The sequence below is a fragment of the Natrix helvetica genome (assembly GCF_964273705.1).
Source record: "Natrix helvetica genome assembly, chromosome: 5".
Taxonomy (NCBI): Eukaryota; Metazoa; Chordata; class Lepidosauria; order Squamata; family Natricidae; genus Natrix; species Natrix helvetica.
The window spans coordinates 50,406,193-50,429,374 of NC_138551.1; the positions used below are offsets into that span (position 1 = coordinate 50,406,193).

A 23,182-nucleotide genomic window follows, 5' to 3' on the forward strand; every position below is an offset into this window, starting at 1 on the left:
AGGAATACAGCCTGATAAGGAATAGAGAAGAGTATAACCTGGGCTCAAAGAGATCAAAGAACATTCCTAATAACATTCCAAAAATGCTACTGTCCTACCTGTAACTAATTGATTCCTCTGGATATGTAGACAATGTCTTACTTGAGGTAGTAGCTTAGAAATTAGTAGTAATAGTAGTAATAGTATTTTTATTCTAGGCATCAATAGTCATAACATTCAAGAATAAATTCATAGTCCTCTTGTTGTAATAATCTAATCTAATTTAAATTACCAGCACAAGTTAAACATTAAACATTTAATATTATAAAGATGATGTTATATCATCAAAAACAAAAGTGAATACAGAATAGATTTATGTAATTTGGCTAAAACTATGGGATAATAATTAAAATAAAAATAGCTAACATGAAATATAAAATTGCAGCCAAACTTGTTAATATTGTAAATATAAAAATATAGTTATCTCGTTAAAATAGTGTACAAAAGAATGACAATGACAATAACTTAAAAGTCTGAAGAGCTAAAAATGGTTAAAAAACCACTAATATACAAATTTATGGCCATAATTATGTCAATCTGATAGATCTAATGACTATGGGTAAGTGAATTACACCAGCGTAATCATGGTCCATATGTCATTGAAAAGCACCTCAACTATATTATTAGTGGTTACTAACCATCTGTGGGTGGAAGTTTCAGATGATATAACAGAATTTTACTACGTTTGGACAAGTAAAGTTATTGTGATAATATGGTAATTAAAATAAATAAAATTTATCAATGCTTAAGAAATTTGGACAAATGAGGGGTAATCAGACCCTAAAGTTCCTGTAAAAATGGCAGATAAAGAGGATATGGACTGTATTTTTTATGGCACCTGTGCCGCAGAGCAGTGCTGTGCTTCAAAAGAACTTCTATATTTCCCCTCCAGTAAAGCTTTGTGATGGACATTAAACTAGCTCTGAATTGGGGAATTGAAATGTGATAGATACGAAGCTGGTTTAGAATGTAAAATGTGATTTTTTAAAACTAAATATATCCTGTGGAATAATCTGGGCTCAGGATAAGCATCACTGGGAAACCCACCATAATTCAATTTCATTACTATTACTTTTTCCCAAGAAGATATAAAGTTGTCTGTTAAAATTAGAAGGACCAAGCCAAATGGGTTATGAAGTACCTTTAGTTAAGTAAGTAAAAATATTTTACCAGGGGCTGGATTCAACTTCACTGATCCTGCTTTCTGCCGGAGCATAGAATTTGGAACACAGCCGGGGGAAGACATTTCTTAAAAAATTGATAGGATAGCCTTGTTGCTAAACAATTGAGTCAAATAACTTGATTGCAGCAGGTATAAACTGTATTTTAGGCAAAATAAGTTTAAATTGCTGAACATGATTTCTGTGCATTTGAGCCACAGAATTCAGGTGAGCGTTTTGACTGCCACAGGCTAGTAAAATTACTATTTAAAGATCTTGACCTGCTTGACGGTATGCCCACCTAACTGCCAGATTCACTGTTTTGAGTTCTGAGATATATGGCTCTTATCTTGGAGAAATCTATTATTAATTCTGCCTTATTGCAATATGAAAAGAGTGATCTCAACACTCTTTTAACTACAAGGATCAAAGGCAAAGTTACTGCTTTACTTGTGCTTAATAAACCACTGATGTTCCTGTGAAAAGCAAATAAGGTACCAGAGCATTTATTTAATAAATAAAACTGGACCAATAGACATTCTTGTCTAACTCTTCTCCTTTAGCTAAATATATTTTTATTTTTGAAACAGATTTATCTCAGTCCCAGAACAGCATTAAAATGTTTCAAACTATAGGTTTTTAAACCCCCGGAGATGTTAATATTAATGCAGCTACCTAACATTGTAAAAGGAAAGAAAAACTACTTCTTAAAAAAAGAGAGGCATAGCAATTTATGTATACAGCTTATCAAGATAGATGAAAGATTAATTGCATAGAGCTGTAAAATAATGATATAACTGAAATCTACGGAGATGTACCATATACATTGTGTATAGTATTAAACGATGTACTAATCTTATACGAGTCAATAGCTAACAGTAGATAAGTAGTAGAATATAACAAAAAAAACCGATGCTGTGTAAAAAGAGAGTAATGTTGAATATATACATATATACATATTTGTTTTCGTAGATTTTCACGGGTACAGGTATGCAGGTCTTGGTGTATTCGGGTCTTTTCCCGTGTAAGATTGAGAGTATCTTGGTGATGTTTCAGTGAGGTCTCACTCGCCATCTTCAGGCTGGTGCCTTCGGCTTCGTGCTTGTGCGAGCAAAGCGTGATCGGAGCTGCCATCTTTCTATAAATATTGGTGTGTGTGTGTGGAGTGCTGGCTTTGTTGCTGTAAGCAGATTGGTTGGCTGTGTTGTAACATCTTGATTAGTTGATGAAGTTGATGTTTGCAGATTAGTCAGCTGTTTCGTAACGTCCTGTGTGGCTGAGGTACTGGCTGTGTGCCTATTGTTTATTTATAGAAAGACGGCAGCTCCGATCATGCTTTGCTCGCACAAGCACGAAGCTGAAGGCACCAGCCTGAAGATGGTGAGTGGGACCTTGTCGAAACGTCACCAAGATGCTCTCAATTTTACATGGGAAAAGACCCAAGACCTGCATATATATGTTGATGACACTTTTGTGATTTGGCCACATGGAAAAGAAAAACTGGACAACTTCCTCATGCATCTCAACAGCCTACACCCCAAAATACAATTCACCATGAAAATAGAAGCAAACAACCAACTTCCCTTTCTGGATGTCCTAATCTACAAAAAACCCAATGGCTCCCTAGGACACACCATCTACTGGAAAAAACACACACACCAACCACTACTTAAATGCACAATCCCATCACCACCCTGCACAGATCAACTCTGTAGCCAAGACCCTCATCTCCAGAACCAAATGCCTAGCCGACAAAGAGCACCTGAAAAGTGAATTACACACTCTCCCAAACATATTAATCTCCAACAGATTCTAAAGAAAAACAATTACCAACCTAATCCAAAGGGAGACTCCCTCCAAAAACCAAGACACAGAACAGGACAACCGCATCGTCCTCCTCCCTTACATCAAAGGCACCACAGATAAATCAGCAAAATTCTCCACAAACACAATATCAAGACAGCCTTCAACACTGACCAAAAAATAGCGAACATCTTAAGAAACCCCAAAGACAAAATCCAGCTAGAAAACCAAGGAGTCTATGAAATACCATGCAAAATCTACCCTGCAACATACATAGGACAAACAAACAGGAGAATAAATGCACGCATCACAGAACACAAGAACGCAGTAAGGAAAGACAAAGAAAAAAAACTTCCTCCCTTTTCCAGCACCTTAAAACTACAGGACATGAAATTAATTTTGAAGGAACCAGGTTAATCTCCAAAACAGAACACTTCAACAAGAGAATAATTATGGAAGCTATCGAAATAGAGAAACACCTCCACAACATGAATAAAATGACGATACCTCCCGCCTACCAGACATCTGGAAACCAGCCTTAGTCAACAAATGAGCCCGACCCACCACCCAGGCCGTTACAACACGAAACAATAGACACACAGCCAGCAACAATCAGCACCAATCTACCAATCACGATACAACCACACAACCAATCATTCCACTTACTGAAACAAAGCCAGCACTCCACACACCCCCACCAAGATTTATAGAAAGGCGGCAGCTCTGATCACACTTTAAGCCCAAAACCCAGCCTGAAGATGGTGAGTGAGACCTCGCTGAAACATTGCCAAGACAATCTCAATCTTATATGGGAAAAGAACCTGAATACAACAAGACCAGCATACCTACACCCATGAAAATCTACATGTGTGTGTGTGTGTGTGTGTGTGTGTGTATGTATTTGTGTTACACCCCTGGTATGCCCAAATATGGGAGGGAGCTCACTACTTTCCCTTTCTGTCATTCGGCTCATTACAGAAGACCATCCAGGCAGAAAACCATATTTTTTATTTTTAATGTTGCCTTTTTATATTTGTGTTGTATTTGTGCTGATAAATATACTAGTCTCCCTTTATTTATTTATCAGCACAAATACAACACAAATATATATATATATATATATATATATATATATATATATATATATATATATATATATATATATATATATATATATATATGTATATGTATATATATATATATGTATATATATATGTATGTATGTATGTATGTATGTATATGTACATACATACATACATCATACATACATATACACATATACACATATACATACATATATATGTTGTATATAAACAGCCCACAATATTTAGCACTGAGACCAAATCACAGAAAATATAACTGCAAATGTTTTTCTATTCTGTTGCATTCTGATCTTCCAGAGTATCTCTCAAGTATTCTTGCTGCAACAACTACTGGTGGTGTTTCTTCCTCCTTCCATTCATAACTATATGAAAACTGGAGAGTGCTCTATTAACACTAATCTGCTGATTATTTATTTGCTGTTTGTGTGAGGTCTCTCTGGAGAGAAGAGCATTTTCTCAACGTCTAGCCATCTCATGAGAATATTATTTATTTATTTATTATTTATTTTATTGAACTTATTAGTCGCCCCCTCTCCCCACAGGGACTCGGGGCGACGTACAGAGCAATAATCAAGATAGCACCATAAAATCGTGCAGAGGAGGTAAAAATAAGTCCATAAATAAGCATACTTACAAAGTTTAAAACCCCAAAAATATTAAAAACAAAATTTCCCATTGTAAAATGACCTGGGGTGGCAAGATAGTAACGTTATGCCAGGCCGGCTTGACAAAACAGGTAGGTCTTCAGCTTCATACGGAAGGAGCGAAGATCGGTTGTTGTCCGGATGTCTGGGGGGAGGTCATTCCAAAGGGTAGGGCCCACCACAGAGAAGGCCCTACTCCTGGGCACCGTCCCCAGGCACTCTCTAGAGGACGGCACCCGGAGTAGCCCCTCCCTGTGTGAGCGAGTGGGTCGCAGGGATGTATGGGGCAGGACGCGATCCCGCAGGTAACTAGGCCCTGTGCCATGGAGCGCTTTGAAGATGGTAACCAGTACCTTGAAGCGCACCCGGTAGGCCACAGGAAGCCAGTGCAGCTCGCGCAGGATAGGTGTTATATGGGAGAATCTCGATCTCCCCATAATAACCCGCGCGGCTGCATTCTGGACCAACTGCAGTCTCCGGGCGCACCTCAAGGGGAGCCCCATGTAGAGAGCGTTACAGTAGTCCAGGCGGGACGTCACCAGCGCGTGAGTGACTGTGCGCAAGGCCTCCCGGTCCAAAAGGGGCCGCAACTGGCGCACGAGGCGAACCTGGAGGAACGCCCCCCTTGCCACGGTCGCCACGTGATCTTCTAAGGTCAGCCGATCGTCAAGGAGGACGCCCAAGTTGCGCGCCCCTTCCACCGGGGCTAATTGCTCATCCCCGATGGTCAGCGATGGAATATGCTGATTGAATCGGGAAGCCGGGAACCACAGCCACTCTGTCTTGGAGGGGTTGAGCCTGAGCCTGCTGTCATCCATCCAGACCCGTACGGCTTCCAGACATCGGGTCATCACTTCGACAGCCTCGTTGGGGTGGTTTGGGGTGGAAATGTACAACTGAGTATCATCAGCGTACAGATGGTAACTCACCCCAAAACCACGGATGATCTCGCCCAGCGGCTTCATATATATGTTGAACAAGAGAGGCGAGAGAATCGACCCCTGTGGGACCCCACAAATGAGGGGCCTTGCGGTCGACCTCTGCTCCCCCGTCAACACACATTGCGTCCGGCCAGAGAGGTAGGAGTGGAACCACCGTAGCACGGTGCCTCCAATCCCCAACCCCTCCAGCCGGCGCAATAGGATACCATGGTCGATGGTATCGAAGGCCGCCGAGAGATCTAATAGAACAAGGATGGAGGAACAACCCTCATCCTTTGCCCTCCAGAGATCATCCACCAACGCGACCAAGGCCGTCTCCGTGCTGTGACCGAGTCGGAAGCCGGACTGGCGCGGGTCTAGACAATCATCTTCCTCCAGGTGACGCGGAAACTGCTGAGCCACCACACTCTCAACAACCTTTGCTAAAAAAGGAAGGTTGGAGACAGGACGATAATTTGCTAGTTCCTTTGGGTCCAGAGAAGGCTTCTTGAGCAGGGGCCTGACCACCGCCTCTTTCAGGGCGGCCGGCATCCGGCCCTCCCCCAACGAAGCGTTCACCAGCCCCAGTAGCCAGCCTCGTGAGCCCTCCCAGGAGGCCAGCACCAACCAGGAGGGACACGGGTCCAGTAAACATGTGGTGGCCCGCAGTCGCCCGCGCAACCTGTCCAAATCTTTGATGACAACAGGGTCAAACTCCTCCCAGCTTGGTCTCTCAAGACTAGTCTCGGACGTCCCCACTGGAGCACTGGAGTGGGTCCAACCTCTCCGGATATGATCGATTTTATCCTGCAGGAACTCTCCAAATTCCTCTGCCCTGCCCTGCAATGGGGGGTCCCGCTGCTCCTGTGACAGAAGGGAGCGGGTCACCCGAAACAGGGCAGCAGGGCGGTTCTCTGCGGACGCTATAAGAGTGGCACAATACTGACGTTTGGCCACTCTTATTGCCACAAGGTAGGTCCTTATGTAGGCTCTTACCTGTGTTCGGTCAGCTTCGGAGCGGGAGGATCTCCACTTACTCTCCAGGCGTCTCCTAAGGCGTTTCATCGCCCTTAGCTCCCCGTTAAACCAGGGGGCCCGGGTCGATCGTGGCCGTCGGAGAGGCCGCAAAGGCGCCACCCGGTCCAAGGCACCGGCAGCCGCACTATTCCATGCGGCTACCAGGTCCTCAGCCCGGGAGCGGGACAGGTCAGCAGGAAATGGCCCAAGCTCAGCCTGGAACCTATCCGGTTCCATCAGGCGCTTGGGGCGGAACCATCTGGGATAATCTGGTTCCGCCTCCCCGCGGTGGGGAGTAGCGCCAGGGAAGTCAAGCTGGAGAAGTGAGTGATCTGACCATGACAGGGGCGTGATGACTAAATGCCCTCTTCCCAGATCACTCGTCCACTGGTCGGAGACAAACACAAGATCCAGAATGTGGCCTCGCTCGTGAGTGGGGTCCTGAATTACTTGAGTCAGACCCATGGCTGTCATGGAAGCCATGAATTCCCGGGCTACCTCGGATGCCTTTCCCGTTGACGGCAGGTTGAAATCCCCCATCACTAGTAGTTTGGGGGTCTCAACCGCCATCTCCGCGATCCGCTCGAGGAGCTCGGGCAGGGCCGTTGATGTATGGCGGGGAGCCAGGTATACTATCAACAGGCCCAACTGACTCCCTGGACCCCACTTTACGCCCAGAGACTCACAACCAGATGTCTGCGACACAGTGAATTCTCTCGGTGCCAGATCGTCCCGGATGATAATTGCTACCCCCCCACCCCTACCTTGGGCCCGTGGCTGGTGGAATACACGGTAACCTGGAGGGCACATTTCCCTGAGGGGCAACCCCCCCTCCGGGCCCAACCAGGTTTCCGCTATTCCTGCGAGGTCCGGCTCCCCCTCTGTGATCAAGTCACTGATGAGGGGGGCCTTGTTAACCACGGACCTCGCGTTACATAACATCAGCCTAAGGCCCAGGCTCTGCTGATCCTGTCCACCTAGTCTGCGGGGGTTGGTGCAAGCGACCGGGCGTATCCAGTGGCCCCGGTCTGCCAACCGACTATACGTTCTTCTGGTGTCCTCGCGCCTGCCCCTCCCTACGACCGTCGTGATTGGAATTCCCCTTATAGGGATGTTATTTCCTCCCACCCGCTCCGCTTCGCTACCTTCCGTCTTGACCCTCCCTTCCGTCTTGACCCTACATGTTGGCCTGGTTGTATCCATACCCCAGGGCCAAACCAACCCTCCCCGCTCCCTGGAACCCCTTAAAAGCTTTACAAAACATTTTACTAAAAAACCCCTAATCCCCCGCTTCCTCCACCTCTCTGGGTTAATAAACCCCTCATTGAGGTGGGCCTTCGTCAGGGCAGGGGGGCACGCCTGCGAGAGGGGGGAACCTCGCAGTCGAAGGATGTCAGACCTTGAATAAGTTGGGATGATGACCAATCTATGATTATGGCTATGGCAGGGTCTCTCTTTGTAGCAGGTCTAGGATGTAAGATTAACAAAGAATGAAGTAGAGAGATATTTAAAAGGCAAATAATAAGATGGGAGGGGACAGACCTCACAGACCACAATAATCTACGTTCCACCAGTGAGGCCCAGGGCAGTTCTTTAGGCAGTTCTTTAGGCCCAGAGGCCTAGGGCAGTTCTTTAGGCAGTTCTTTAGGCCCAGAGGCCCGAAAGCAGTTCTTGGAGTATGAAGGAATCGCACCTCAGCGGGGGGGGGGGGGTAGACGAGGTGCCAAGGCCGGCTGCTCGACCTATTGCTCTTCAGGGGTCGCCCCGAGCCTCCGGCGACCCCCCCGGCTTCCCTCTTCGATCCCTGCAGCTTCTTTCCCGACCTCCAGCCCCCAATGGCCTCTCCACCTGGCAGTTGGAAAGAAATATGGCGCCCGATATTCCAGCGCCGTCTCAGCCGCTCCGTCGCCATCGCCGGTAAGATGAGGTCTCCCTGTACGTTGTTCTCTCTTTCTGGCTCGCTCCTTAGCTGTCGTGCTGTTCCGCCGCCTGGCAGCCGCCCAAAACGTCCAAAACGTCTCCTTTCTGCTCTGTCAGTTCTTTTATTCATTTTGCTGCCGCAGCTGCCGTAGCTGCCGCAGCTCGGCCTCTGTGTTCCTGTCCCTAAGCTGTCCTCCGTCTCCCGTTCTCCTGGTTAGCGGGTCCATCCGGATCCCAGCTGTACATCAAACAAACCAGGGTTGCCACTACATAATTCTAGGCCCCCAGGATGACCAACGGGGGCCAATAATGCCTGCTATCCCCGCCAGAGCGCCCCATCGTTTACGGAGCTCTGGGAAGGTCCGCCATTTCCCCCGGAAGCTCCTCCCCTATCAATATGCAGACTTGGGGAAATGCTTCTCAATGCGGTCACAGCCTGAGACCATTTGCTGTGCGATGCCTACTTCTTTCCTACTCTTGAATATGTTTCTAATGTTATGGCCTGCCTTCCATCATTTTCCAGAAGGAGGTAGGGGGGAAGTTTGTGTGACCTTAGCACTAAATGTAACTGTAGGAATTACCTTCCATAATGATGTCAACTGATTAGGTTAGCAGGTTGATGACAGCTACAATAAGACATGACATGTTCTAATGACTTATTTTAGAGGGACACAGAAGCAGCGTGGAGGAAGATACAGGAAAGACAGAAGGTCCACAGGTGCTGACAAAGGCTTTAACCTTTGTTGCTATAATATCAGTATTTCACAGGCCAGGCGGTTTGGTAACCCACTTCCAGACCATCAAAAATTGATTTAATTGCAATTCCCCCTCCCCAATTCAAAGTACTGAAGCTTGACTAATTGGAGTAATAGAGAGTAATAAGGCTCTGATTTAAAAAAAGCTTTCCTTTGCCTCCTTTTGTATCTTGTGTCATTGCCTGTCAGAGGTCAGGGAGCCTGCATATTCTATGAGACTGAGTTGCCTTCATTTGGACAAATTAGTTTACCCAACAGTAATTAAAATGCCAATGTGTGTTGGGAAAAGCTGAATGCATTGATGGGCATGTTGGTGAAGGATCTGACAGCTTTGGTGGTTGCTCTTGCACTAACGTGTTGGTGCAGACTCAAAGGCTGCATAAGTTTACGTTTGTGTGGATAATACAGTTCTGTGGTTGGAAGAGGCTCTCTTGTCAGCATGCTCTGTCCCTCTGTATCTTTTTTGACACTTAAGTTCATTCCTTCCCCATATCCAAACTCTTTGTCCAAACAAGATGTTGTTAACCTACTTTGTCATACACCAGATCTGTTCCTAAGAAATAGCTTTCTCCTAGCTTTCTCTTGCTTCATTGATTCTTTATATACAGTAGTTTTCAGAATGGGACAATTAGAACTAATTTACAAGATGTGAAGTTGAGAGAAAGGACTCGGATTAAAACCTGCATGTGTAATCCAGATAGTGTAGTCCAGTATATAAAAAGTTCTCAGATAAAATTATTGACTTAAGATGAGACACAAACGAAAGATTTTTTAAAAAGATATAAGGAGAACCTTAGATTTTATCTACTTCAACCTTCTGCTCAGTCAGGATCTTTTTTTAAGAGATTATCATCTAGCCTCTGCTTGAAAACTCAGAAAAGAGACCCAAAGGTGCTTTTTTAAGAGGCAACTAGAATTTCTGGTTTTTCTTTGAAGACGTTTCACTTCTCATTTAGCGATACATCCAGAAAAAAAACCTCAGCACTTAATGTGTCAGCCACTTGTTTTGCTAGCAGACTGTTTATATAATAAGGATAATTTTCTGTTATGTAGCCTGAGCATATTTCCCTATAGCTTTTTAACCCATTGATTCTGGTTCTGTCTCTGGATAATATAGAATTAATCTAATCCCCCTCCTATATGACATCTTCAGATGTTTGAAGACTAATATCATATCTCTCCTTAGATCTCACTCATGCTATATTTGTGCCTTTCTTTTTCTTTTTTTGACCTAGATGTAAAGTTTACATTTCTTCTTATTACACATAGCTTATTCATTTCATTTCATGAAGACACTTCAGATCAGGGGTGGGTTTCAATTTTTTTTTTACTACCTATTCGGTGGGTGTGGCCTATTTCGTGGGCATGGCCTGGCACTCATGTGACTGGGTGGGTGTGGCCAACTTGATGTCACTCACCAGGAGATGTCATGGATTGTGTAAAATGTGGTGAAGCTTACTTAACAATGCTCTTGCTTAGCAACCAAAATTTTGGGCTCAATTGTAGTCATAAGTCAAGAACTATGTCTTCCTCTGCATGGCAGCCTTGTCCTAGTAAACTCTTTCTCCTTTCTAGCAATTTTCCTCTCTGTTAGAGGCACCAAAGTAATCCATACAATGTAAGGTTTCCTGCTGCAGCAGGGAGTTGGACTAGATGACCTCTCAGTAGCCTTCTAGCCCTAAATTGCTGTGCTATTTTTCTTTCTTTCTTTCTTTCTTTCTTTCTTTCTTCCTTCCTTCCTTCCTTCCTTCCTTCCTTCCTTCCTTCCTTCCTTCCTTCCTTCCTTCCTTCCATCCATCCATCTATCTTTCTATGTATCTATGTATATATCTCTCTCTATCATCTATCTATCATCTATCTATCTATCTATCTATCTATCTATCTATCTATCTATCTATCTATCTATCTATCATCTATCTACCTATCTATCTATCTATCTATCTATCTATCTATCTATCTATCTATCTATCTATCATCTATCTATCTATATTGTTGTTCAGCTGACCGAGAAACAAACTGCGGAATGTCACTTTGCAAATCTCCTTCTGAGCAGCTTTTCAATTTAAAATCCAAAGTTTGCAGCTTTAAGACTTGTGGACTTCAACTCCCAGAATTCCACAGCCAGCCATGCTCAGTTCGAATTTAAAGTGACAGCATTTGTTTTTCTCCTTTGCTGAATCTCCTGACTGAAAAGTGAGTTTGTTTGTTTCTTTCTTTCTTTCTTTCTTTCTTTCTTTCTTTCTTTCTTTCTTTCTTTCTTTCTTTCTTTCTTTCTTTCTTTCTTTCTCTTTCTTTCTCCTTTCCCTTCCTCCTTCCCTCTCTACCTCCCTCCTTCCCTCTCTCTCTTTTACTTTTTAAAACCTTTTCCCCCTTGCCTGAACCAGCAGGGGGAAAAAACGTTTTTAAAAAAGAGCTTCTGACGTAGAACAGGTTCGGGGGTGTGGCCAGGCCATCATTACTACTGGTCCTATCCGGTACACCAGATTTTTACTACCTCTTCTGGCGTACTGTACCGTACCGGTAGGAAACCACCTCTGCTTCAGATCTAAAGTGTTCGCATTTTAGCTTTATGTAACCTGTAGGCATGGTAAGCATTCCCTCAACACTTTTATCCAAGTCATTGATAAAAAATGTTGAGCAGTATAGGCCTAGGACACAGCTCTATTGAACTCTACTTGATAACTTCTCTCCATGCTGAAGTGGAGGCATTAATGAGTACTCACTGAGTACAGTCAATTATGTCTTCAGTTTTCAACTTTGCCTTCTTGTGGGAATTGTGATTGCTTTTTTAGTACAGTACCTTATTTCATTGGGTTCCATATCCTTCCTGGGTAATTTTCTTTTTCCTACCTACAAGGAGATGTATGTTCATGTTAGCTATACAATAAAATAACGTACAAATAGGTAACCTGCTAACCGTGATCTTTTGGATTATATCACCATGTAACACTGTAGTGTGATCAGAGTTGCTGTTAAGAACATCTGGGCATTAAGCTTGCCTACATCTTATATGAAGTGGGCACAATTCTTTTCTGATTTCACCTTTCATATCTATGTTCCTAATTTATGAAACATAAGAGTCTCTCTCATGAAGGCCTGAATACTTTTCCTATGGAGGTCTCACCTCTACTTCTGAGATGGTTAGTTTAGTTTCCATGTTACCTACTGCTGTTGAATAATGTGATTTTTAATAGTGAAGACTTTTTCATCCCTTAAACTCCATTTTTCATTTGATGATCTTCCATATTCAGTAGGAAAACAGGATAGATCCAATTTTGGAACAGTACCATTGATGCTATATAAGCAAGATAGTTGGGGCAGTCTTATTGCCTGTGGCTGTAATAATACTTAAGTTCATTCCTCCACTCATGCGTAACTGCCTCAGATTATCATCCACACTTGTTACCTAATGCCTTCCCACCCTTCTCTGTTCAGGTTTTCTGTAGAAACTCCAAGGAGCATAGAATAACTAGATCTTGCCATGGCTTTCTACAAATGAACCATAATTAGCATTGACAAGAAGCCCTACTATGTGCTTTTAGAAACAACATATGACTTTCTACCAGATACTTTCCTTCTACATGATCATCCCAAAAGCTAGTTGACAAGGTTATTGATTGTTTCCCCTTGACGGTACGAATAAAACTTGTTATTTTTCATCTGTAGTTTCTGTAATCTGATTTCAAAACGTTCCTTTTGGGGTCCTAAAATTTCTTGCCCCATATGAACTTTTGCCACATACTATCTCCATGATGGGAGGTGAAAACATTAAGAAGGGAATTATAGTTTGGATGGCTGGTGCAAGAGATGCAGAAGAAAATACCTAATTTAATTGAAAAGGCTATTCAAACATAGAAAGATTGTAGAAGTCAGCTAACGATGCTCATGTTTGCAATCTATTACAATAAGTTCATTTGCAATAGCTGCACAAGCTCAGCCTGAGTCTACTGATTCTTTGGAGCCTGACGTAAAGGGATTCTGATTTGGGGAACAAGGCAACTGGTAGGGTTACTACCAATAGAGAGATATAGCACCCTATGCCCAAAGTTGTGGGAGGAACTTTGAAAAATGGGAGATAAATGAAGAAGATGCAACATTAAAGTTCTCCCTGCTGGTTGTTTGTTCTTAGGGGGACAGAGACAATTCTCCTCTGCATATCCCCTACCCATCCCTAAAGGGAAACTGTGGAATGGAAAGAGTTGCTGAATAAAATGTAAGTGTTAGACGTTCTCTCAGAATCTTCTGTCTACTTTCTGTAGGAGATAGAAATTACTTTTGCCCAAACAAATTTCCTTGTTAGTTGTGGAAGATTTGTCCAATAAAATAGTAGATGGAGATTGAGGAATATTTCTAATGTAGAAAATCATTATTGTACTTGGAAAGAATTTGTTTGGAATAGGATGTTCCTTCCCAAACACCTTAAAAAATAATAGATGAACATTGAGGGGCATTTCTAATATGGAAGATTAAATTAAACCAATTTAGGATTGAGCAGAGATTAAAATATTTGAGATACCTGTATTTTCCCAAAATCAGTTTGCAAGAGATGAGCGGGGAAAAAATAGCTGACTTGATATTGGCATCTTCATTATCAATATATTTAGGAAGGAAAGGGTGAAGTGATTGTAGATATGCCATTCTTTGCATGATGAATTTATCTGGAGAAAATTAGGGTGCAGCAATTATAAAAAGAATATGTGGATCTAAATATATTCAGGGCATGTAATTCTATTGATATTATTCAGAAAGTTTTTAATCCCAATTCTATTTCTTCATAACAAAACAAAGTATATAATGTTAGAGGAGCAAATGACATCTTCTTCCTTGTAATTACAATTCAGACATTGAAAAAAAATCTTTGTGCTAACAACAAAAAGTTAATTCTTTGTGCTAACAACAAAAGTTACAGTTGTGGAAGTGAAATGCGACGTAGGACCTTATATTTGTCCTCAATATTAGAAATTATTTTTATTTGAATTATGAGAACTTTCGGATTCTTCTAGAATGGGAAGAATTTGTGGTTCAGATTCTGTGTAGTTTGCGGGAAGTTTGCAATTTGCAAGCCAACCCACCAAGAAATTTCTAATCCCAATCACAACAGGCTATACAAGCAGAATAGCAGGGATTAGTGTTGATGGTCTCCACCCCTCTCTTCAGTCCTATTGACATACCTTGATGCTAATTTAGACCTGTGCACCCACTGGAAGGATGTTGCATACCTTCTTCTGAAAGACCTATGTGTCTGTGTTGAGCAAGGGAGAGAGAGAAAAGCAAGACAGAAATCTTAAAAACTGAATTGCCCACTTCAGTGATTTCCAAGCTGCTATTATGTTTCTAACCACGGTAATTGGCTTTACCATTTATTAATGGCTTATGCTAAAGACACAAAAAGAGACAAAATTCAGGATTTTTTTTTTTTTTAGTTCCATTGAGTACAAGACTGCTTGCTGACTTGGGGGATCAATTGATGTGCCGCCCTATATTTAAGAGCTTGCAGATGTTCTGAAGACTTATCTTGGCCCATGAGGTGTGGAATGAAATCTTGTGTTTAGACATTTTGGTGAAAAGAATATGCTGCTAGCTGATGCATAAAAAGCAGCTCAGGTTCTTGGCATTCTCGATGTAGATCATAATGAAGCAAAATCCAAAATGTTAATATGTTTATGTCCTCAAAATGTGATGGAGAACTTATAAATTCTAGAAATATACTTGCCTTTCAAGAATATGAGAATTGTACTCCAGTATATCTAAGCACAACAACTTAGGGATAGGTGGTTTAATGTGTGAACTGATTACATTTTATCAGAATTTCTAGACTTAACAAATCTTTTGAATTGAAATTCTTTACCTCTTAGATAGAAGGAGCCACTCTTTGTTCATAAATAGTTATGAATATAAGTTTTGACTTCTTTAACTACATTACATAGCCAGTAAAATGGATAGTCAGTTCTGATCCATATAGTACTAAGTAATGTAGAGACCTTTTATTCTAGATAGAAGGGCACATATAAAGATCAGTATCTAAAGAACAAATCTATAAAGTTATGCTTTGAGAAAGAACCGGTATAAAATGTTTTACTGATGATATAAAAGTCTATCATTAATGGCCAAAATAGATAAATCATGCAGCAATAAATGTTGGAAGCTCCCCAAAAGAAAATAAGAAACTCTTAAGAAGAAATATTCTATCATAATGTGGTGGATATGTAAATCCCCCCCCCCCAAAAGTATTGGAGAAATATTGATGCAGATAATTTTAGAAATCAAATTGCAAATGAAACCTCTTTTTACAAAGAAATTAGGCATAATTCATGAATGAGAACCTGTTTGATGTAGTGATTAAGACATTAGGCTAGAAACCTGGATGCAGTGAGTTCTAGTGCTGCCATAATCACAAGGTAGATAACTTTGGGTCAATCACTTTTTATCAGCCCTAGGAAGTTGGCAACTGGCATGTATTTATGATGGCTGCAATGTCTTGGGGTCATGTGATCACTTTTTGCAACCTTCTAACTAGCAGAGTCAGTGGGGAAGCTAGATAACAACAGTGTTACTAATTTCACAATGTCAGTGATTTACTTAACAACTGTGGTAAGAAAGGTCGTATAATGAGGCAAACCTCACTTAACAACTTTCTTACTAAGCATCAAAAATTTTGGGCTCAATAATGTTAAGGGTATTTATACCTTTTTCTTCTTTTTGGACATTTGTAAACAATAATATAGTGGACATGTTGACATTAAAATTTATACTTTTTATATAATAAAAAAATCAGTATATTCTGCCTGAAACTTGTACTAATGTTATCAGTAATTGTGCAATCCAAGTCAAGATCTGTTCATTCACAAACATCTCTTGAAAATACATCTTTGTTTTAAATGTTATAAGTACTATAAACATTTTTTAAAAATAGAATATAAGGATTATAAGGCTAAAACAATAATTATACAAGTGTAGTTAATGTACTTCTTAAAAGTCGGAAATGTTATAGTTTTATATACAGTATGTATATGTATATGTGCGTGTGAATATATATATACATACATACGTACATACATACATACATGCATACTCTTTAAAATTGTTAAATAAAGTTTTCTTAATTGGAAAAGGAAAAATATAATTGTATTAATAGATTATATTTAGAGAGCTTAAACAAAGTGCAACTTGGCATTTAATCTTTCCAACCCAGTTGTATCCCTATGTAATTCACCCTATCAGTACCAATTTTGTTTGTTCTACCTATCTACCTACCTACCCATTATCTATCTATCTATCTATCTATCTATCTATCTATCTATCTATCTATCTATCTATCTATCTATCTATCTATCTATCTATCTATCATCTATCTATCTATCATCTATCTATCTATCTATCTATCTATCTATCTATCTATCTATCTATCTATCTATCTATCTATCTATCTATCTATCTATCTATCTATCTTCTATCACACATCTCCCTCAGTGAAGGACTATGGCTGGTATACAAACAAAAATGTTAAAGCATAAAAACTGAATTTGAAACATTTAAAATAAAGGCAAGGATTGCTAAAATTCGATATTAAATATAAATTAAAAGGGGGTGGGCCTTCAGGGCCCTAACCAACCCTATAGCTGTGTGCTCCTCTTTTAGCCCCAAGTGGCATGAAAGAGCCAATTCTTTAGATATTTCTGAAAGGCCAGGAGACATGGAGTTCTCCTTGCCTCTTGGGGGAGAATGTCCCAAATGGACCAATGTTACAGATATTAGGATGATTCCTCTTGAAATAGTTTACTGACAGATGCTTCCCTTGTTTTAAGAAATGGATGGCAGACAATCATTATGATACAGTTATGATTTTGCCTTTATTACTGTTCTGTTTGTCAGAATTGGTATTAAAATAACAATTTCCCATATTCCTTATTCCAGTTCTCCCTAATCATCTGCCCTCCAGTGATATTGGACTTTAATCCAATAAACTCAGCTAGCATGGATGATTATACAAATTGGAGATGGTTGTCCTATTTAAATGACTTGACGTGGACTTCTTGAGATTTGTACTATTCTTTCTTTGTTAAATTGTCAGGCATGGAAACTCTTATGTATTGCAATTCACAAGTCTTTGGCATATTCATTTACTTATAGTACAGATATTTAATAGCGATACAAATCTAATATTCCTTGTTTTCTTCTTTAATAGTTCATTTGTGACTGGAACAGCATGCTGTGGACATAATTCACCTTTGAGGATCTGGGACTTAGGGAGGTAAGAATGGCATGAATAAGAACTAATGAAAGCATTTAATTCTTCTAAATAGGAGAACTAGGAGCCCTGGTGGCGCAGTGGTTAAAATGCAGTATTGCAAGAAAATTCTGCCCACAGCCTGGAATTTGATCTTGACTGGGCTCAAGATTAACACAGCCTTCCATCCATCCTAATATAATGTACTCACCTTTTTTATGCTTTGTGTCTAATTTCCCTAGTTATTGGCAAAGTGAGTCTGAGGGGTCTTCTTTTGTCTATTCTGCTATTTTGCTAACAGTTGGCTTGTCTTCCGTTTCTTTTCTATCAAACAGTTCAATTATTAGTATAAATTTAATAGCCAATAATCCATTTTATTGGCATTATTGAATCTACATATATCAAGAAGTGACTAAATGTGGTTATTGCTATCATATTTGGTAGCTTATTGTGATTTTTTGGGGCCATTTAAATATAAGGAATAAATACATGACATGGTTTAAGATTTCTCACTCCCTGAGACATAAGTGCAACGATTCCCAGAAAAACGTTTTTGCAGAGCAGATTACTTATAAAATTGATTATAATTCTGTGCTACAGAATAACATTATGGTTTCTTTACATTTAAGAAGGCTTAATCTAAATATTGCATTTAGATGATGTATGGGAAGATGATGTTCAGTTTACTTCCTATATCCAGTCTCCTTGCCCATGAACTTTTTGTGGGTTGCTGCACATAAAAATAACAGCTCTTATAAGGCAAATAGGGAGTGGCCTTGTCACCTTTTCTGCCTTTCCCAAGGAAGCTTCCACAGATAATAAAGCTATGTAGAAAATAGGATTAAGGTAATGAACAGGCAGGATGAAGTTTGATCTTTCAATAAGGCGAAAGCCTGACTGACAGGCAGAGCTAAAGCCTGGGAGTCTAACCAATGAGATTCTTCTTACAGTGGGTGCAAATTCATGGATCCCTCCCTTTTCAGTTGTTGTAGTGGAATGCAGTATACCACTGGGCAGCCCCTCTTGGGCCTCTCAGATGGGGAGGAGTGGACATTGCATAATTTAGATACAATCTATAGTTGGTCAAGCATTCTCACATGAGGAATGGTTGCTGGTGAAAACAGGGCCTTTACACAGAAAAATGATCCTTTGGGGCCTTTTACATTTGTTACTACATTACTTTATTATTTGTGGATGCTTCTTTGGCGAGGACCATTGATCTTGCGTTACAAAACTATGTCCATCTCTATTGTTATGAGTAGTTTCAAGCATTCAAAATAATGCAACATTCACTACTTTATTTGTGGTATGATTTTAGAGCATTGAATATTATTTCTTTTGAGCAGTTCTGCTTCTGAGTGATAGTACGTCCTCATTTTTCATCGTTATTCAAAAAGGATGTGGCTTTTTAGATTTTTTTAAAAATCCCATCTTTATTACTTTATAATTAATTCAAGGTGGCAACATACCTTCCATCTCCTCCTCCTCCTATTTTCTCCACAAGAAGAACCCTGTGAGGCAGGTTGGGCTGAGAGAGTGACTAGCCTAAAGTCATCCAGCCAGCATTGATGCCTAAGGCAGGACTAGAACTCAGCACCTCCTAGTTTCTAGGCCACTACATCACTACATCAAATTGGTTCAATTTGCCAGTATGCTATTAGATTTTTTGTTTATTTTTCTCCTATTTCTGTAACCCTCAACGATGTCTTACTTGTTTCTCCTTGATATATGACAGGTACGGATGTATGTATTTTCCACATTTTTATACCACTCTCTTGTTAAACACATTGTAGTGTTCCAAAATACCATCAATAGCAATAAAATCCTTAATATCCTTCTCACAAAATCTGTATAAAATTCATTAATTCACAAAACTTGGGTGCCCCAAGTTAACAATTCAATCAAAAAACAAATCAATGGATCATAAAATAAACCAATACAGAGTGCTCATTCAAAGCACAAGGACCAGTCTTGGATTATCATATTTTAGACACGTTATGAGAAAACCTAGTAGAAGTCTGTAATATTAGAAAAGATGGAAGAAAAAAAAAAGGAAGACCAGCAGCAAGGAGGATGGCCTCAGTTACTATGGCATTACTGAACGGATCAGGTAAAGGATCAGATTGAAGATTGGATTGGAAAATTGACTGAAACTGGCAAGTTTGGTCAGAGAAAAAGTGATACTTTTCTGAAAGACTGAAAATCTTATATGGACTTTTTATTGAAAGAACTGAATCGATAATCTCAGGATTTGCAGATTAAGAAGAGATTGGGGACAATTTAAGATGATACTCGATAGAAGGGTAGAAGGCGTAGTTCTGTTCTACTTTTTCTTCTTTCTTTCTTTCTAGTTCTTATTTTATGTTTTTGTTTTTGTTCACTCCTTATATTTTTACATTGAAAAAATTAAATATAAAGGATCAAACTGGAGACAGAGTGTCCTGGAGAATATTTTAACTGTGTGGTAGCTGAAAGTCAGCATCAACCTGATGGCACATAATCATTGTTAATGACTAGATATAAAGTCTGTTTTAAATGCATAGTTTTCATTGCCTTACAAAAATTCAGAAATATAAGGGCCTGGTGTGTGTCAAGGCACAGTGTATTCTAGAATAAGGATTACCACTGAGAAAAACAGGATCCTAGTATACATATCTCTTATAGGGGCAAAATCTTGGGTCACTTTTTCTGAATGTTCATATGGGGTGAGCAGAATTATATAGCATAAGACGGACTCTCTTCAGCTGCACCATGTAAGTCATCTTCAAACACAGCTCCATTAAGAGTGCATGATAATAATTTAGTTACATGGTAATAGGTTATCATGCTCCAATAACAGCAAAGGCTCCTCTGGCTACAACTTTCATCTCCTATTTAAGCAAGAGACATGAGTCACAAGTGAAGGACATCTGCTTTCAGGAGAGTAGAAGCTCACCTAGAGCAACCACCAGAAATTCTCTTCCCAGAAGAGTCAGATGATTATTGACAACTATCATTGTCATACTGCTATGGCTTAGTCTTATTTCCCCCAACCCCCTTACAACCACTGATATCTCCCAAGACTTCCACAGTATTTTGGGCCCATCAACAAACAAATGATACCTGATCCCAATTCTACTTCTAAAATCTGCTTAAGTTGATTTGACAACGTATTCTCAAAAACTTTCCTCTAAAAAGGAAGATTTAAAACATGTCTAACTTGTCAGTTGAAAGCCTCTTTAGAAAATGGCTAGTGCCATCTTTTTCAAGGTAGGTGGCATTGGGTCATCCCTTAGAGAAGCATTATTTACATCACAAGTGCCTAAAAGGAGAGAGACAGCATGGCTCTGGTCACCAAGTGGCAGTGCTCATACTGCAGAGTTCCTATCCACTTTGTTAAAAAAAAATCTTTCTATCCACTCAAAAGAATCCCATGTAACAATGCAGGATACTGCCCCTCTTATCTTACATGATTCTAGTCAAATGATATTGGAAACTGTATTAATACAAGTAACTTTGCCAGCAGAGAAGCCTGCAAATATATTTAGTTGGTCTGCAGAAGCAGTACCCTGTTTGTCCTTTCCTAAGAGTGTCTGAGTTACTTTGAACAGGGCAGCTGGGTGAGAATCTGAAGACTAAATAAGAGTGAAGAAATATATTACTTTGACAGTTTGAACTTGGGCTCTGCAAATCCAAGGATCTCACAGTCAGAAACTGAGAAGAGGCTTCACAGGAGCAATCTTGTTCAATACTCTTATCCTCTCCTTTTTTCAGAGATTGACCAATGTGACGTGGAGCAGCCTACCAGAAAATCCCCAAGTCCTTTCAGAAAATCCTCAGACCCCATCAAGTGTCTGGAATAAACCATCCCAATTGCTTCATCACCCTTACTGTCCTCAGCCTGACCAGAAAATGGTCTGACTATTGGCAAAAATGAGACATTGCAATGGGTTCAGATTATATCAACCACATCAAGCATTTATCCACCAACATGACTTGGGGGTAGAATGACTCAGAACAAGGTTGTCCTTGTTGTCCTGGATTTCATTGTCAACACAAATTCATTGCTCAAAGTATATATGTTGTAGTCCCTTAATACTAATAATCTCAGGGATTTGAACATCACTTGTGAAATGCTGTTGGGCAATGGCCCAGCCTGGCATACCAACCCAACTTTACCTGCATAGCCCAGGTTTACATACAGGCACTCACACCCATTAAAGCAGGGGTGGGCTCTGGCAGGCACTACTGCCGGTTCGCTCGTGGGCGTGCTGTGCACGCATGCACAGTGCAATAAAAAATGTTCTGTGCATGCGCAGAAGCAAAAAACAAGATGGCACTGCCCAGAAAACCGGTTCAGTGCCAGTTCCAGCGAACCAGGCTGCAAACCAGGAACCCACCACTGATTAAAAGTTAATATTGCTAATCGCTGCTGAATCTGCCTAATGATCACAACTATCCCTTGTGGTTTCTCCAGAAATTTTAGAAACTGAAAAACTCAAAAGGACAAGCTGAAAATGACCAAAAGAACTATGGATCTGTGTGCTGCTAAATAGATGCAAACACTTGAGTATGTACTTTAAACATCTGTAGCAGTAAAACTGGCTGCTAGTGAATGTTAAGCCAGGATAAATATTCATCTGATGAAGGAGTCTTTTTTTTTTGTACCCTTAATATTTACTCTGATATCATAGCTCAGTGTCATAGGGCTGTATGCAGTGCTTAAAGGAAGCATGTGTGGTTGATGAAAGAGCACCTGTTGGCAACTTCTGAAAGCAGCTGCATCTCTTCTTGGATTTCACAGCTGCCCTTACAAGCTGAAGCATGGTCCTGGGAAAAGACGTGTTTGACTTTAAGGAATAGTGAATGAGTACTGTGTTTATGGCCACGCACACTCCAAAGCACCTTTCCTTTTCCAGAATTGAAATACTACACATATTGAAATACATTCACAAAAATGGTATATTTAAAAGAACATTTGTTCTCTTTCCCATTCCTATAAATGCTCTTCTTAAAAAGAGTAGTTGTGACTGCCTTTTTTTCTTAAAAAAAAAAAAGGAACCCTATAATTTTTACGTTTCAATTCTCAATTAATGCAGTGAAACTGGCTTCATGCCATCTCTGACAGCAAACCAAGCCTTCTTAACACTTTCTAGCAACAGATGTTGAAATGTTGTATCCCTTTTATCTGTCTCTCTTTAACCTCTTCCTGTAATTAATTTCTCTTGTTAGCTGTGCAAAGTGGGTTGGCCTGCTACCTATTCTACCTTTTGAATCATTGTGACTGAGCACATATGGATGCTTTTGGCTTGCTTGGAAAGATTCTACCTCACCCACTACCCCCAGGTAATAGCAATGGGCAGCAGGATAAAGATTTCAGGGTTTTTTCTTTTCTTTTTTACAATGGAAGAAGAAGAAACAAGGGAATGAAGGAAAGTCTGTATGAAGAGAAAGACACAAATCTTTACCTTTCAGGCTCTTAGGCTTGTTCTTTTTCATCTTTTTGGTGCTTTTTCTTCCCATCTCCAGATAGGAATGTATTGAGGTAGCTAGTATGCTACATTTAGTTTAAATGCTTATGTACAGGTGAAACTCGAAAAATTAGAATATCGTGC

At 40.4% G+C, this 23,182-nt stretch overlaps 1 protein-coding gene across 1 annotated transcript in view; it reads left to right on the forward strand.

Annotated features, from left to right (window-relative positions):
• Nucleotides 1-23,182, forward strand: part of FBXW4 (F-box and WD repeat domain containing 4) — a 78,788-nt gene that overhangs the window by 40,539 nt on the left and 15,067 nt on the right. Inside the window, exon 6 of the mRNA XM_081953514.1 lies at nucleotides 17,547-17,612. Coding sequence (XP_081809640.1) covers nucleotides 17,547-17,612 — 66 coding nt within the window. The remainder of the gene's footprint in view (nucleotides 1-17,546; nucleotides 17,613-23,182) is intronic.